This window comes from Cyprinodon variegatus, unplaced genomic scaffold (assembly GCF_000732505.1).
Source record: "Cyprinodon variegatus isolate N-32 unplaced genomic scaffold, C_variegatus-1.0 Scaffold138, whole genome shotgun sequence".
Lineage (NCBI taxonomy): Eukaryota > Metazoa > Chordata > Actinopteri > Cyprinodontiformes > Cyprinodontidae > Cyprinodon > Cyprinodon variegatus.
In genome coordinates this window covers 373,014-386,997 of record NW_015150591.1, presented here as the reverse complement: position 1 = coordinate 386,997, position 13,984 = coordinate 373,014, and the positions used below count along the sequence as shown (strand labels likewise).

At 38.4% G+C, this 13,984-nt stretch overlaps 1 protein-coding gene across 1 annotated transcript in view; it reads left to right on the top strand.

Moving 5' to 3' along the window:
* Positions 1 to 13,984, top strand: part of sgip1 (SH3-domain GRB2-like (endophilin) interacting protein 1) — a 47,667-nt gene that overhangs the window by 16,983 nt on the left and 16,700 nt on the right. Inside the window, exons 11-17 of the mRNA XM_015376641.1 lie at positions 1,247 to 1,266; positions 1,418 to 1,498; positions 3,844 to 3,918; positions 4,223 to 5,011; positions 7,889 to 8,010; positions 8,217 to 8,370; positions 13,357 to 13,416. Coding sequence (XP_015232127.1) covers positions 1,247 to 1,266; positions 1,418 to 1,498; positions 3,844 to 3,918; positions 4,223 to 5,011; positions 7,889 to 8,010; positions 8,217 to 8,370; positions 13,357 to 13,416 — 1,301 coding nt within the window. The remainder of the gene's footprint in view (positions 1 to 1,246; positions 1,267 to 1,417; positions 1,499 to 3,843; positions 3,919 to 4,222; positions 5,012 to 7,888; positions 8,011 to 8,216; positions 8,371 to 13,356; positions 13,417 to 13,984) is intronic.

The following is a 13,984-nucleotide window of genomic DNA, read 5'->3' as shown; positions in this document are numbered from 1 at the left end:
GTGTTGTTCAGCATGGGGGTGAGTAGAAAATGAAGGCTAATCATGTTTTGGGTGTACTATTCCTTTAAAAACAACTGTAACTTGAATTTATTTTTGCCTTGAGGGAATTTTTTAGCTCAATCAATGTAATAGTTTGGGGGAGACGACTGAGGCTGAAGTCACAATGCAAAGACAAAAATTATAAATTGAACCTGAGCCAATCCTTGTCTCATGGTCCAATGTCCTTATCTAATTTCAGATGAAAGTGAAGTTTGGATTTCATTTGGAATTTACAATAAACAGTCTGGAGTAATACGGCAGTCTAGTGTGAGGTTTTCACAGTCAGTGATGATTTAGGGTGCAATGTCATTTGCTGCATTTAGCCCACTCTGTCTCTGAGTGCACAGTAAATATAGCCGTTCAGATTCACCTGCCTGTCATGCTAAAGGTGCTAAAAGCTGCTTCCATGACAGTGGTGTTACCGTGATTGATTGCCCAGGACTCTGGTCTGACTTGAACCCCATAGAGAAGCTATAATGATCAGTAGGAAGATGACAAACGCCAAACTATACAACGCTAATGACCTAAATGCTACGTTCACACCAACATATGTTTCCATTATAATTCAGATCCTTCGTACCAATCTACATTAAGTAATTCATGTTAACTATTGTTTTGCAAATCTATTAATCTGTCGATTATTTTTTTTAAATAATAATCAGATAGCAAAAGGCTCCTTAAAGAAGACTTTGTGTAATTAAACCAGGTGAAACTAAAACTTTTCCACTTCAGGAGTTCTGGAGCATATTGACAGATACTGGTTGCTCTGTCAGCTAAGCGCATGTTGTAAAGTCTCTATACTCAATTTAACGATTAATCGATTACTAAATAAGTTAAGGATTATTTCAATAATTGATTAATTACGATTAATCCAATACATTTTTTCAGTCCCATGCATAAGGATGAAAATCCTTTGCTGTTGATCCAGTTAACAATCTAATTTTTAGAGAAAGTACATTTTAGGTTCACACGATCAGTAAGTTACGAGCATCATAAGCTTCACCTTGAACTGTTTGATAATATTCAACATTTTTTAACTATACCTTTACTTTGATTCACATGTAAAGATGACCTCTTGTACTATAAATACAACCACTAGAAAGAAATCAACCTTCAGGGATGAACATGATGCTCTGCTCCAGTATATGACTCAGCCTTTTTGTTGTGTGGTTTGTTCATATTTGTCAACTTGTCTCTTTCCTCCCAGCTGCCTGACACTTCCTGTCTGTTAGCAGATTTAATTACTGTATTTAAGGCTTTCATTACTAGCTGACCTTTGATTGTTTCCCACAAAGTATATATTTAAAAGGGATGGGAAACCTTTTAATGTGGTACTAATTTGCTTCACTTGACCTTCTGTGTCCCCTCCTGGACTTAGTGGTTCTTTCTGAGCCCGATGTGTGGGGGACTTCTCTCCCAGAGCCTGAATCCTCTTTAACGAGGTCCTTCCCCACAGGAAGTAAGTTTCATTATTCCACTCCTCGTATGCCTTGAATGACTGCAGAAACATACCAGTTCACCACATGAGCTCCCTCATCATCTGACTAAACAAACAGACCCTGCAAACAGTCCTGATCAAACAGCCGTGCGGCCATGATCCTCTCCATGTCCCTCTAAACAAAGGCTTGTTTCCTGTTTCATTTCATCAGCCTTTATTTTTGGGTGTCATGTCTATCATACAGAAAGAGGTTCTGTATTGGTTTTGCACCAAACCTTCCCTCCATTGCTGCCCTACCCTTGCACTCGGCATGGTGGTGACTGAATATTAAAGTTCTGTGTCGCATGATGGATGGTTTTGTTGTTTACCTGTCAAGAGTGATGATGTTTTATTGACAGGTGTGACATTCAGCTTAAAGTGGAAATTAAATGATTAACCAAACTAACTTAATTCATAAGAATAGTGTGTGTATACATATATATATATATATATATATATATATATATACAAAGTATGAACCTAGCATTGTTTTATCTTTTTTTTTTTGCCACGGTGCCGTCATGTTTCAGCAATCCAAGCGATGACATCACAGGGTTGAATACATTGGAAATACCAGCAATACTTCACAACCATAAAACCTTCGCCAACTTCCAGCCACTGTAGTTATCCCCTCTTGCATCGTTTTTTACTCTGACTCCACCCTTTCACTGAATTACAGGGTCTGAACAGGAGATGACGCGTCTCTTTAGATCTTAATCTCCACAAATCATGACAGTAAGAATATTTTAGTACAAAGATTGATGTTTGAAAAGAAATTGAAAATTTCTATAAAAAAAAAAAAATCCTGTCTTAAAATCTGTGTTTATTTCCCCCCGGTATTTTATGCAGACCAGGTAATATTCGTCAGCTTGTAAATTCAGCCAATCATATATCAACGGTCATCTGTCAATCAAGTTTTTTTCAGTCATAGAATCTTGATTCATATGTCGCAGCTAATATACGCAACGGTTGAAATAAGAATCATTTCCTTTGAGTTCCGTCCCAGTGTTAACGGGAATGGATGTCTGTGTCTTCGGCAGAAGTAGAGCTAACAGAACTGGCAGCGTTGCGAGGCAAGGGTTCAAACATGTACGGCTGGAAGCCTTCTACACCAAACCAAGCTTCTGCTGCCCTGGTGTCCTCTAAATAAGAAATGTATGACGGAGGAGACTCATCCTCAACCTCCGACACAAAACTCTCCTCCTCTTGCATGTTTCCACTGTCCATAGCGTTCCTTGACAGTGTCGTTTCTAAGTCACCAATTTAGTGCTAATTGGTCCCAGGGTTATTTCCTGTTGGGAACCTACTAGCACTAAGTTGCTAAGCGATTAGCAAGATGCTTCCGAGACACCGGCCACAATTAAACTTGCTTGCGAACCTTCCATCACAACAATCCCGCCCCGTTGATAAACGACCAATCACATTCACTTTATTCACACGTGTAAAGTCGGGCACCACTCGGTAGAATTCGGAAATGCAACAGTTGGAACAGCCGCTTCCCTACGACTTTATAGGATACTCTGGTGTCTAATTCCAATTGCTTATGCATTGGAGCCCATTTGCCGTATGACTCAACATAACTTTACATGTCTCTGCTCTGCCTGTTTTTTCGTCTCCTGTCATTACAACTGATTGTTGCTGATGACACGCAGTCAGAGTTTGTTGGCTGGTCAGTAAAGCCCAGCTTATAGGCAGTGAATTTAAAAATACTCGGCGCAGCTTCAGGCTTCATCTAGCTGTCCAAAGGGCCGCTAGATCACCAGACTCAGAACATCGGTTGTAGAGATGATGTAAAGTAGCAGACGTTTGTCAGGTAACAAGGAGAGTCAGAACCCAAGGCTCTTCAGCTGCCTCTTCTCTCCTTACTATGGCTCAAGTCACCCACCTAATGGGCTCAACAGCATAAGCAATGGGATTAATGTGCTTCATTGTCCTTTCAACTTCGTCTTCCATCATACCAAATTCCAAAAGTGTTTAACTGTTGTAAGGTATTTCCGAAAGTATTTAATGGCTAGCTGAATAATCAACCAATCCTGTAACTTCACCCTTTGGAGTACTGCAACATGGCGGCACCCTTGCCAAAAATAATTATAAATAATAATAACAATTAAAAAAACTTTTGACATTTGTTAAATAATTATTCATATCAGTAGGAAATAATCTCATAACTTTGTTAGCTGTTTCATTTCCACTTTAAAGTTTCATGGAAACCAGTGTGCTTTTAATCTTATTTGGGTTTTTTCACAAAATATCAACAGATTGACGTTATGATTTTGCAGGATTGCTGCATCAGTAAGAGTTTTAAAGAGTTCTACTTTTTTGTTCAGGTCCTCCTCCACTTCCACCCAAGAATGTTCCAACCTCCCCCCCAACAACCGGAGCTCCCTCTGAAGACATCGCAGGTGAATACTCCCTCTTTTTCATCCTAATTTCCATAAAAACTAACTTCAGTCCTACTATGACTCACTGCCAAAAATGTATTAATTACTTACTTACTTGTTTGATTAATTTAATTAATTAAGTATTTTATTAATGGAGCGTTTTTGCACAAAAACATTTAATATGAAGTGATTTTACAGAATTATTAAGAAATATATAATAATAACACTTATATCAAATGTATTGAAATTTTGATTAAAAATCATTGATTTAAAATAAAGGGAAATTAGAACAGTATTATTTCTTGATATATGGTTTCTGTTTTAGAAGCAGCAGCAGCAGATGCCGGCAGCACAAGCAGGAAGCCGTCCATAGCAGACCTGGACAACATCTTTGGACCGGAGGATGCTCCCTCTGCTGGCGAAGCAGCAGAGGAAAAGTGGGTCTGCTTCAGTGAACATTCTCCTGCTGGACCACCTGCACCAAAGGAACCTGCACCACAGATGCCCTCCTCCCCACCCCCACCTGAAGAACCAGCGCCTCCACCACCGGCCTCCCCACCTTCCTCTGAATCCCCTGCTCCCCCCCTGCCTATATCGCTTACCTCTCTGCCAAGCTCTCTTTCTCCAAAAGAAGACTCACCTCCTCCTCTTCCAACCTCCCCGCCTCCATCAGAAGAGCCCGTTCTTCCTCCTGTCCGATCAAGCCCTTCTTCACCAGAAGATAAAAATCCACCCATAGTTGCCAGCTTACCCTCTCCTGCATCAAAGGAGCAGACATCACCTCCAGCATCCTCTCCTCCTCTTCTCAGCTCACCGGTCGGTGTCCCACCAGTCCCAGCCCCAAAGCAGGGCACCTCTGCTGTGGTGACCCCACCGTCTGAGGAACCCACTGCTTGCTCAGTCCCACCACCTCTTGTTCTCCCTCAAGAGGAGCCGCCTAAGAACACAAACGCCTCTCATCCCAAAGAGGAAAGAGGGGAAGAAGCAGCCACCTCTCCCAAAGATGCCAGCCAGGGAAGTCGGAGCACACCACCACCTCCTCCACCTCCTCCAACATACCGTGCAGTAGTGTCATCACCGGGTCCCACAACTGGAGCAGGTGGCACAAACAGTGGTGAGTACTTCCTGAAGTTATCTGTCAAATAAAATACAGTGTATGTTGGGTAGAAATAAAAAAGTTGTGATGCATTTAGAAACAGCAATTCAAGATATTGGTGTTTCAGCAGGAGAGCTCTGCTGGAGGGTCACCCTAATAGGGTGAATGGTTGCACCTTTGTGATAAAACTTGAAAAACAGGTGTCTCCAGGGGGAGGTTTAGGCCCAGGTGAATATAGAATATGATTTTTGCCACAAGATCTTTGCTGATTACTTTGTTTTTTTCTGAGTTATGATTAGTTTTTCAGCTTTTTATAAAGCATCTATTTAGCCTTGGAAATATTGCAGTCATCTTTGATCTTTGTGTTATCCTTTATATCAGAAACAAATACATTTTTTTTGTTTCAAAGACCACCTCTGACTTTTACTGCAAGGATAAAAATATTTCACTTGCCCAGAAAAGTTTTTTAAAATTTAAACAGCAGCGTTCTGACTGTGCTTTACGACAGAGTATTAGGGCCAGACTAGAGATTTGTTTTTATTTATTATGAGAAGAAAGTCATAAAATTAGGTGAATAAAGCCGTAACAGTATGAGAATAAAGTCGTAATATTACGAGAAGCTGATGTGCTAAAAGATTTTCTTATTTTGAAACCGATGCCAAAGTATAACTTCACATGATACTCGACATTCCTCATTTTGGGGAAGAAGGTGCTCCTTGTAAGAGTTGTGATAAAATACATATTAATTCTTGTAATATTAATTCTTTATTCTCTCAATGTTACGATTATTCTCGCAATGTTACGACTTTATTCTAATAGTGTTACGACTTTATTCTAATAGTGTTACGACTTTATTCTCATAATGTACGACTTTATTCTAGCAATGTTACAATTTTATTCTCGCAACGTAACGACTTTATTCTCGCAACATTATGACTTTATTCTCGCAACATTATGACTTTATTCTCGCAACGTTACGACTTTATTCTGGCAATGTTACGACTTTATTCTTGCAATGTTACGACTTTATTCTCGTAATGTTACAACTTTATTCTCCTAATGTTACGACTTTATTCTTGCAATGTTACGACTTTATTCTCATAATGTTACAACTTTATTCTCATAATGTTACGACTTAATTCTCATAATGTTACGACTTTATTCTCCCAATGTTACGACTTTATTCTCATAATGTTACGACTTTATTCTCGCAATGTTACGACTTTATTCTCGCAATGTTACGACTTTATTCTCGTAATGTTACGACTTTATTCTCCAAAGAAAAAAAAATCTCTAGCCTGGCCCTAATACTTTGTTGTAGTGCGTTGACCAGAACAATGTTGCACTTTTTTAAACAAATTAAAGGATTTGGATGCACAGTGATCTCTTTTCAGGAAAATGAACCGGAGAGATACAGCATCAAGGTGCATACAGCAGATATTTAACAGTGTTCCAAAAAAGTTAAAAAAGCAATTTACTGGACTTCCATAAAAGTTTAAAAAGCAATATACTGGACTTGGTTTTCTTAATTCATATTTGAATTAAGAAAGCTTCCTGGAGGGGAAGTGAAATGTCTTCAAATCTTGGAAACCAAGTCCAGTGGATTGTTTTTTTAAACTTTTACGGAATGTTTTTTAAACTTTTACAGAATGACTATGACCTGGATGACTGGGAATCTTCATCAGCATAATCCACTGGACTTTGTTTCGAAGTCTGAAGACGTTTCACTTCCCATCCAGGAAGCTTTTTCAATTTTAAATGACTATGACCTGGATGACTGAGAATCTTCACCACCATAATACATCTTGTTTGTTGGAGTAATAAGTATTTTCACAGATACATTTCCACATATTTCTAAAATGAATTAATATTACACGGAATGATTTGGAAAATACTATCTTTAATTTGTGCACATGTATTTTGGAAGTGAAACATCCCAACGATAAAGACGTAACTGTTACTAAATCACTGATGTCACATTTTGAACCTTTCTATCATTAAACTGTTCAACCTCTTCCAAACCATCGCTATAAATCATCCAGCATCATGGTTCCTGTCGTGTGCACGCTTCTCTCTGTCACTCCAAAGATTTTTTTAAAGGATTTAAATCTCCAACATAGATATGATGATGATGTACTTCTGGAAGAGAAACTGGCCAACATGATCTAATAACTTCTCTATAATGATCAGTGCACAAGAGGAGCTTTTCCACATATATAGTGAGCAAAGTTTAGCAGACTCCAGTAATTGCCGTTTGTGAAGATAGGAGAATGAAACAATCCGCTGCTGTTTTATGGTTGAGATGAAGACTTTTTGACTTAAAGAGCTCTAGAAAAAGATATATTATTTCCCTTTCAATCCTCTTTGCTTTCTTAAATAGTAACGATCGTTGTCGGCCATCTTTAGTTTTTTCAGAGTTCCAGATTGTTTTCTGGATTGAAGAGAAGCTTAGAGAGTCTTAGGCCTTATTTTATGTTAAAAATAGTACATATATTAAATTAATAAATGACTAGTTAAGTTCTTATGCTGTTTAGCTTATTTAATGGTATTTGTACTTTAGGAATTTAGTTTGCCAAATAATTTCAGATTTAAATATTTTATAAATATTTGGTTTGCAATAGTGATAATTTCATCGCCCAAGACTGAAGCACTGATTAAAGGTTTGATTTTTTTTTTATCAGTGTGACATTCCATTACTTTCCAATTTTGTAACTAAGTGTCTCTTTGCTAAGTTTGCAAATAAATGTGCAGTAGGCTGTCCTTTCCCTGTTTATATACAGCATCCAGGAGTTCATCTAAATTAATTAGCTTTATTAGAAATATAAATCAGTGTCATTGTTTATATCTTTTTACATAACTAATTTTGGGCCTTTGCTTGGTGTATGTCATCTGCAGGTTCCTCCTCACCTGTCAGACCTTCCACTCCGTCATCAGTCAATCCAACCCCACCGCCACCTCCGCCTCGCCCCCCTTCGCGACCCAAACTTCCTCCTGGAAAACCTTCTGTGGGAGATGTGGTAAGATCTAAGTTTTTTTATAACCAGTTATTAACCAAGTTAGAAGTAGTTTAATTAATTGGTTTCTGTTGTAAATAAGAATCCATTGGATTTGAAATATTAGGAGCGAAACATGTTTTTATATTTTGATTAAAGCAGAACCCCATTAATGTTTTCACCAAAAAGCTGATTTTTCTCCTTTGTTTTGTTCCTGTGGATATTTTTAGAGTCGGCCTTTCAGCCCACCAATCCACTCAGCTAGTCCCCCTCCCATTGCCCCGTTGGCGCGAGCCGAGAGCACCTCCTCAATCTCCTCCACCAACTCCCTGAGTGCCGCCACCACACCAACTGTCAGCAAGGAGTTGTGTGTTTCTGTGTCAGGTGTGTGAACAAGCTCTGCAGCTTGAAGGTTCTGCTAAAAACAACTAGCTCTCAGCTGTACTTTTGTAATATTAAACTTTTTATTTATTTTTGAACTCAACCCCTGCTTTTTCTCATTTCTTTGTTGCTTGAGTTATTTGCCCCTTTCTTTCTTTTTTGTGTTTAAGTTAAAGTGAAAAAAAGTGACATTTTCATAGTAGAAATGCTTTACTGAGAATCATCTGGTGTGATTTTGGCTAATTCCAAAAATAAGAAAATGAAAAACAATGCACTGGACTTGCTTTTGTTTTTTAAAACATGCAAAGTGAAATGGGTGAAAGGTCAACCACTTTGGGGTTGCATGGCTTCTTTTATGAGCCTACAGTGTCCTAAGTGTCTGAAAGGGGGGGTCGTTAAAAGGTATTGTTGGCCTGGCTGATGACCTCCCTTTCAGACACTTAAAGGAATAGTACACCCAAAACATGATTAGCCTTCATTTTCTACTCACCCCCATGCTGAACAACACTCTGGAGTACTTTTTTGATATCTCAAATGCATCTGGAGATCTGGGAGGCTTCTTGCTGTCTGCTGACATTCAAATAATGGAGGTCTATGGTGACCGAGACAGAAAGGTCCATAAAAGTCCACAAAAAACGTGTCAATATTCCTCCATACTGCTCGTCCAATGTATTCCAAGTGTCCTGAGTGGGTAGCATCCAGAATTTACTCGAAACGAAGTCATTTAGAATGTTTTTAGAGCATAAACGAACATGAAACGCTAATATTTTCTAGAACGTTTGTCGTAAAGACGGAGATGTAAAATAAATGTGATCGTCCACACGAATCCATGAAAACGCTGCAAAATGTATGCCAGGCCTGTAAGTGGCGCTGTGGTGCCAAAGCATAAATAGGCGACGAAATGTTGGGCATGCGCACTAACATTTATACATGGTTGCCCTGCGGGTCCATTTTCGTGGTTCAGTCAAATTCAGGTGCTAAACTATGTCGTCGATATTGCTCTGTTCTTCCTGGAGATATTCCAGAAGAAGAAGATTCTGTTGTAAGCCCGACAGCAGGGTGAGTAGCATTAGCAGCAACCATTCAACACAGTACGGCGCCATTGTTGTTGTGATACTGTGTCACGCATGCGTGTTTAGAGGCGACTCTATGACGCATGCGTAAAAAAAAAAAAAAAATGCGGTTAGAGCTTAAAGATGGAAACGCGAAAACGGCGTTTCAAAATCTTCCCACTCTGAAGGCTGAATAAAAAAAAGATTGTTTACAGACCCCCGAAACGCCGGCTTCGTATTGATGAGAGGCTGGTTTGGTGAAAAATTTGTGCGTTTAGGCCAGGGTTTGGCTTCGTGTGGACGGGGCCTAAGCTGGGTGTACACTTTTGCGGTTTTTGGGGGGGATTTTCCAGTCTTTCGAATTTTTTTATCGGGCCGACTTTCAGCCTGCTCTTGAGTCGTTCATCGTTTAGTGTAAAGGGGGTAAGGGGGGGCGATAAGCATCTCACGACCACCTCCCGATCAGGAATCGTGAGGTTGGGTGAAAATCAAACCTGTTTGGTTTTCTGATTTTCTCCCGACCGTTGTGGGCTAATCGCTCAGTGGGCATCCACAGACAAGGATTTTCTTTTTTTTCTTCCTCTCAGATGTAAACACAGCAGTATGGCAGGGATGCAATGAGTGAAATGGAATTCTTTCTGTACAATTGACAGACCGTAGTAGCCACTTTTGCTCAGCCATATCTTTTTCCAAACACGTTGTCACCTTTTCTTTTTAGATTAGATTAGTTTAGATGAGCTTTATTGATCTCACACCGGAGAAATTCACTGGTCACATACAGTATTAGCATAGTAATTAAAGAAGGTGCAAACCAGGAGGAAAAAGGTGCATTAGGAATATAAATTAAAATAAAAATAAAAATAAGAAAATAAAAAAAAATAAAAGATAAAAAAAAAAAATACAAGGGAGTAACACAGAGATTTGAGGTGACATATGTACAATCAGGATGGCTTATATACAGGTGGATTGACTTTTACATTAAAGTGTAGTAGGTAAGGAACAACGGTGAGGTAGTGGTATGACTATTATATTCACATATATTGCACAGTCAGTATATTAAAAAAAAGGCTTTCAGGACAAAATTGCACAAATTTCACTCTAGTGAGCTGAATATTCCCCTTTCTATTTGTTTGGCTTCTGGATAGACGAGTCTGTGTAGCTCCATCTCATTGCGGAGCTGAGTCCGACGTGGTTTTTAGACGTACAGTGTGAGCAGGTAGATCGCATCAGAGCGTCGAGCCGAATATAAGCTGTGAGCTGGAGCTGCGTGCAACGATTGAAAAAATCGCAGTGTATGCCGGGCGTTAGCCGGGTATGGGGCATTGCAGGCTAACAAAAGAAGCCAAACGACCCCCATTCCAAAGTGGTGGACCATTTCTTCTGTTTCAATTTGCATGTTTTAAAAACACAAACAAGGATTTGTTGGGCTACTCTTTAAAGCCTCGAACTCAACGCTATTCCTGACATTTTTTATTGTTTTTAAAAAAAAAGCTTCTTGGATGGGAAGCGAAACATTTTCAAACTTGGAAACAAAGTCCAGTGGATTGTTTTTCATTCCCTTTTTTTTTGAATGACTATGACCTGGATGACTGAGAATCTTCACCAGCATTTGGGTTGATTATTTTTCATGTTTGCCAACTTGCAGAACATGAGTGGTACATGGGATTACGAAGCAGGGTGTTGGTTTTCACTCATATACATTCTCGAATGAGTTAGCAGCCAAACACCTTATATTCCCTGATCTAACACGTAGAGGAGCCCGCAGTGCAGAGTTAGGAGTAGATAAAAGCTAATCTTAGTGGGCTTTAACATGGCTGAGTCATTGGATGAAAAAATTATAAACACCATGGAGCTTTTAAAATCGCTGATTGAAGGGGGATTTTTTTTCTCAAGGACCTGTTTCTAGAAGAAAGTACCCAGCCTTTGAAATACAGTGTTTTAGAAATCATAATTAGGAAAATATAGGATTGGATATTTACCAGGCTTTAAAAGCATTTCATATATTATGCACCCTAAGTGTGAATCAGCACATCATATATTCTACTATATAATAACTCATGAAATAAGGGTTAAACCAAAGTGGAAAAGCTGTGTGTTAAAAACTAAGTACACCCAATGCACTAACAATGTTTTCTTTCATAGATCTTTCATCGCCGTTACTCACGGCTCTTTACCAAATTGTGTCAATTTATTGAGGTTTACATTTCTTTCTTAACATCCCACTGTTGACGTATTGAGCCCTCGTAACCTTTGATTTTCCTTGTCAGCCATTCTGTTCTTCATTTTCTGCCGTATCAGATTGTTTTTCTGTTTCATCACCTAGTTAGGTCCAAATGCTAGCTGTCGGATACATGGTCTCGCATTTGTCTCTTTAATAATTTAATGCTTTTGAAGAGTGTATAGTTGAGACTGGATTGCAGATGTGCCCTGGTTCAGTGGCTGCAAAACCAACCCAAACATTCACCACCTCATCTGCTTCCTTTACAGTTGATATGAGATGTTTATGATGATATGACCTGTTGGACTTTCTCTGTAACTGCTGTGTGTTACAGCAAAGTATTTTAGTTCTATCCTCCATATTAAACAGATTTAGCTGGAAGTTCCTCGGTTCAGTCTGGTGCATATTAGTAATATTCTGTTAGAAGAAGCTTTTTCTTAAGAAACCGCCCAAACATAACATATTGCTGTGATTATTTTTTAAGTTTTAGGTATTAGCTTCAGCATTTAGCATGCCAACTGAGGCTGGCTGAATATTTGATGGAGGTTTTGGACGTTTTGTGATTTCTCTAAGCGTTTGAACTTGCATGTTGGCTTTACATTAGACAAATATTGGTTTATAACCAGATTAATGTCAGTCTACTTACTATTGCGTCTCTAGGGTCATTATTTATGTTCTTTATCATCGGTGTTATTCATAACAAACACCTGTATAGTTAAACAAAATATTAAAACCTGATGTTTACTGTAGGTCACACTTGCTGGTGTGTATTTTCTTAGCATTAACAGACTGCTACTTTTTCCTCTTTAATCCGTCTGGATGTAACTCAGTTTTTCACACACAGCTGTTCCTCTTCAGATTGAGAATCATTTGGAAAGTTGTAGGTTTGGTTCTAACTTCCTCCTGCAACAAGGCCCAAAGCTACCATCTGATCTGCATATCGGTGTATGAATTCATGTGGGTTTGTGACTGCAGTATGGCATGAGTTTAATCCACAAAGTTTGTTTTCACCAAGTAATTACAAAGAGGAATCAATGTCTCTTTATGGGATTTTTTGGAGGTTATAATTAGATCATTTTATGAGGCCATAATAGCTAGTTTTCAATTCAGTTCAGTTTATTTATATAGCGCCAATTCACAACACAAGTCATCTAAAGGCACTTTACAGCTCAACCAGATCATACAGTCAAATTGATTGAAAGTTTTATATCTAAGAAAAACCAGTTGATTGCATCAACTCACTGACTCAAATGCATACCCTCACACTAAGCATGCTTGTAGCGACAGTGGAGAGGAAAAACTCACTTTTAACAGGAAGAAACCTCCAGCAGAACCAGGCTCAGTGTGAGCGGCCATCTGCTGAGACTGACTGGGGTTTTGTGTTTTTGTTTTACTATGACTCTAGCTACTGTAAACAACTTCACTGAATCAGACACTAATGAATTGCAACAATAATAGAGATTAAAAGGTAATTTCCAATCTTCCAATAATTTACACACATTTCATTATTGCTGTTTGTCTAAAAAGATACAAATCCAAAGTCTATTTAATAGTACTCCTTCCTCTGCTTTTAACGGTGGCATTTTCTGCTGCTTTTTATTTCATTTTTGCCTTTTTTATTTAAATGCTTGATTGTATGCTTATTTTACTACTTTTTGTTTAATTTTTTTTGTTTGTTTGTTTTGCTGTTTTCCCTTTGTTTCCTCTTTGGCTTGTCAGAAGATGATGCTTATGTAGACAAACTGCCCACCTTTGAGAGACACTTTGATTCATTTGCAGGTAAAGTTTGCGTCTAAAGGAGCACCTGGGGCGGTGCAGGGACACGTAAAATGCCAATTGGGTTGATATGAAATCAATCACCTTTTCATTGATATTTATTCACCTTAATGAAATCCTACCTGACAAAAGATGATGCTGCTTTTTAGAACCAAACAGAAAACTGTGTGCTGACCTGTGAAGAGGGAAATAAACCAATGTGACATAAAAGACAAAGAAAACCTTACTTCTGGATCATTGTTTGCATGTATTTCATATTTATCAACACTGCAGTTTATTTCTGTCCAACTCAGATTAGTTTAAAGTAATGCAGAAAAGTTTATATGTTATAGGTTTTCTTTAAATCTTGTTTCTTTAAAGATGCCCATCAAGGTTCTTCCTTTAGGATGCATTAATTATACAACATTCAATTTGAATAGATTAGAAGAAAAAGGATTTTTAAAACATTTGTTTCTGATTTTATCTAAACCACACAGATTTTAAATTATGCATACCAGCTTATATAGTAATATATATATCTTTGCAAGTTCCACCTTAAATGCATTTTATTTTTTTTTGTATTACTTAACCC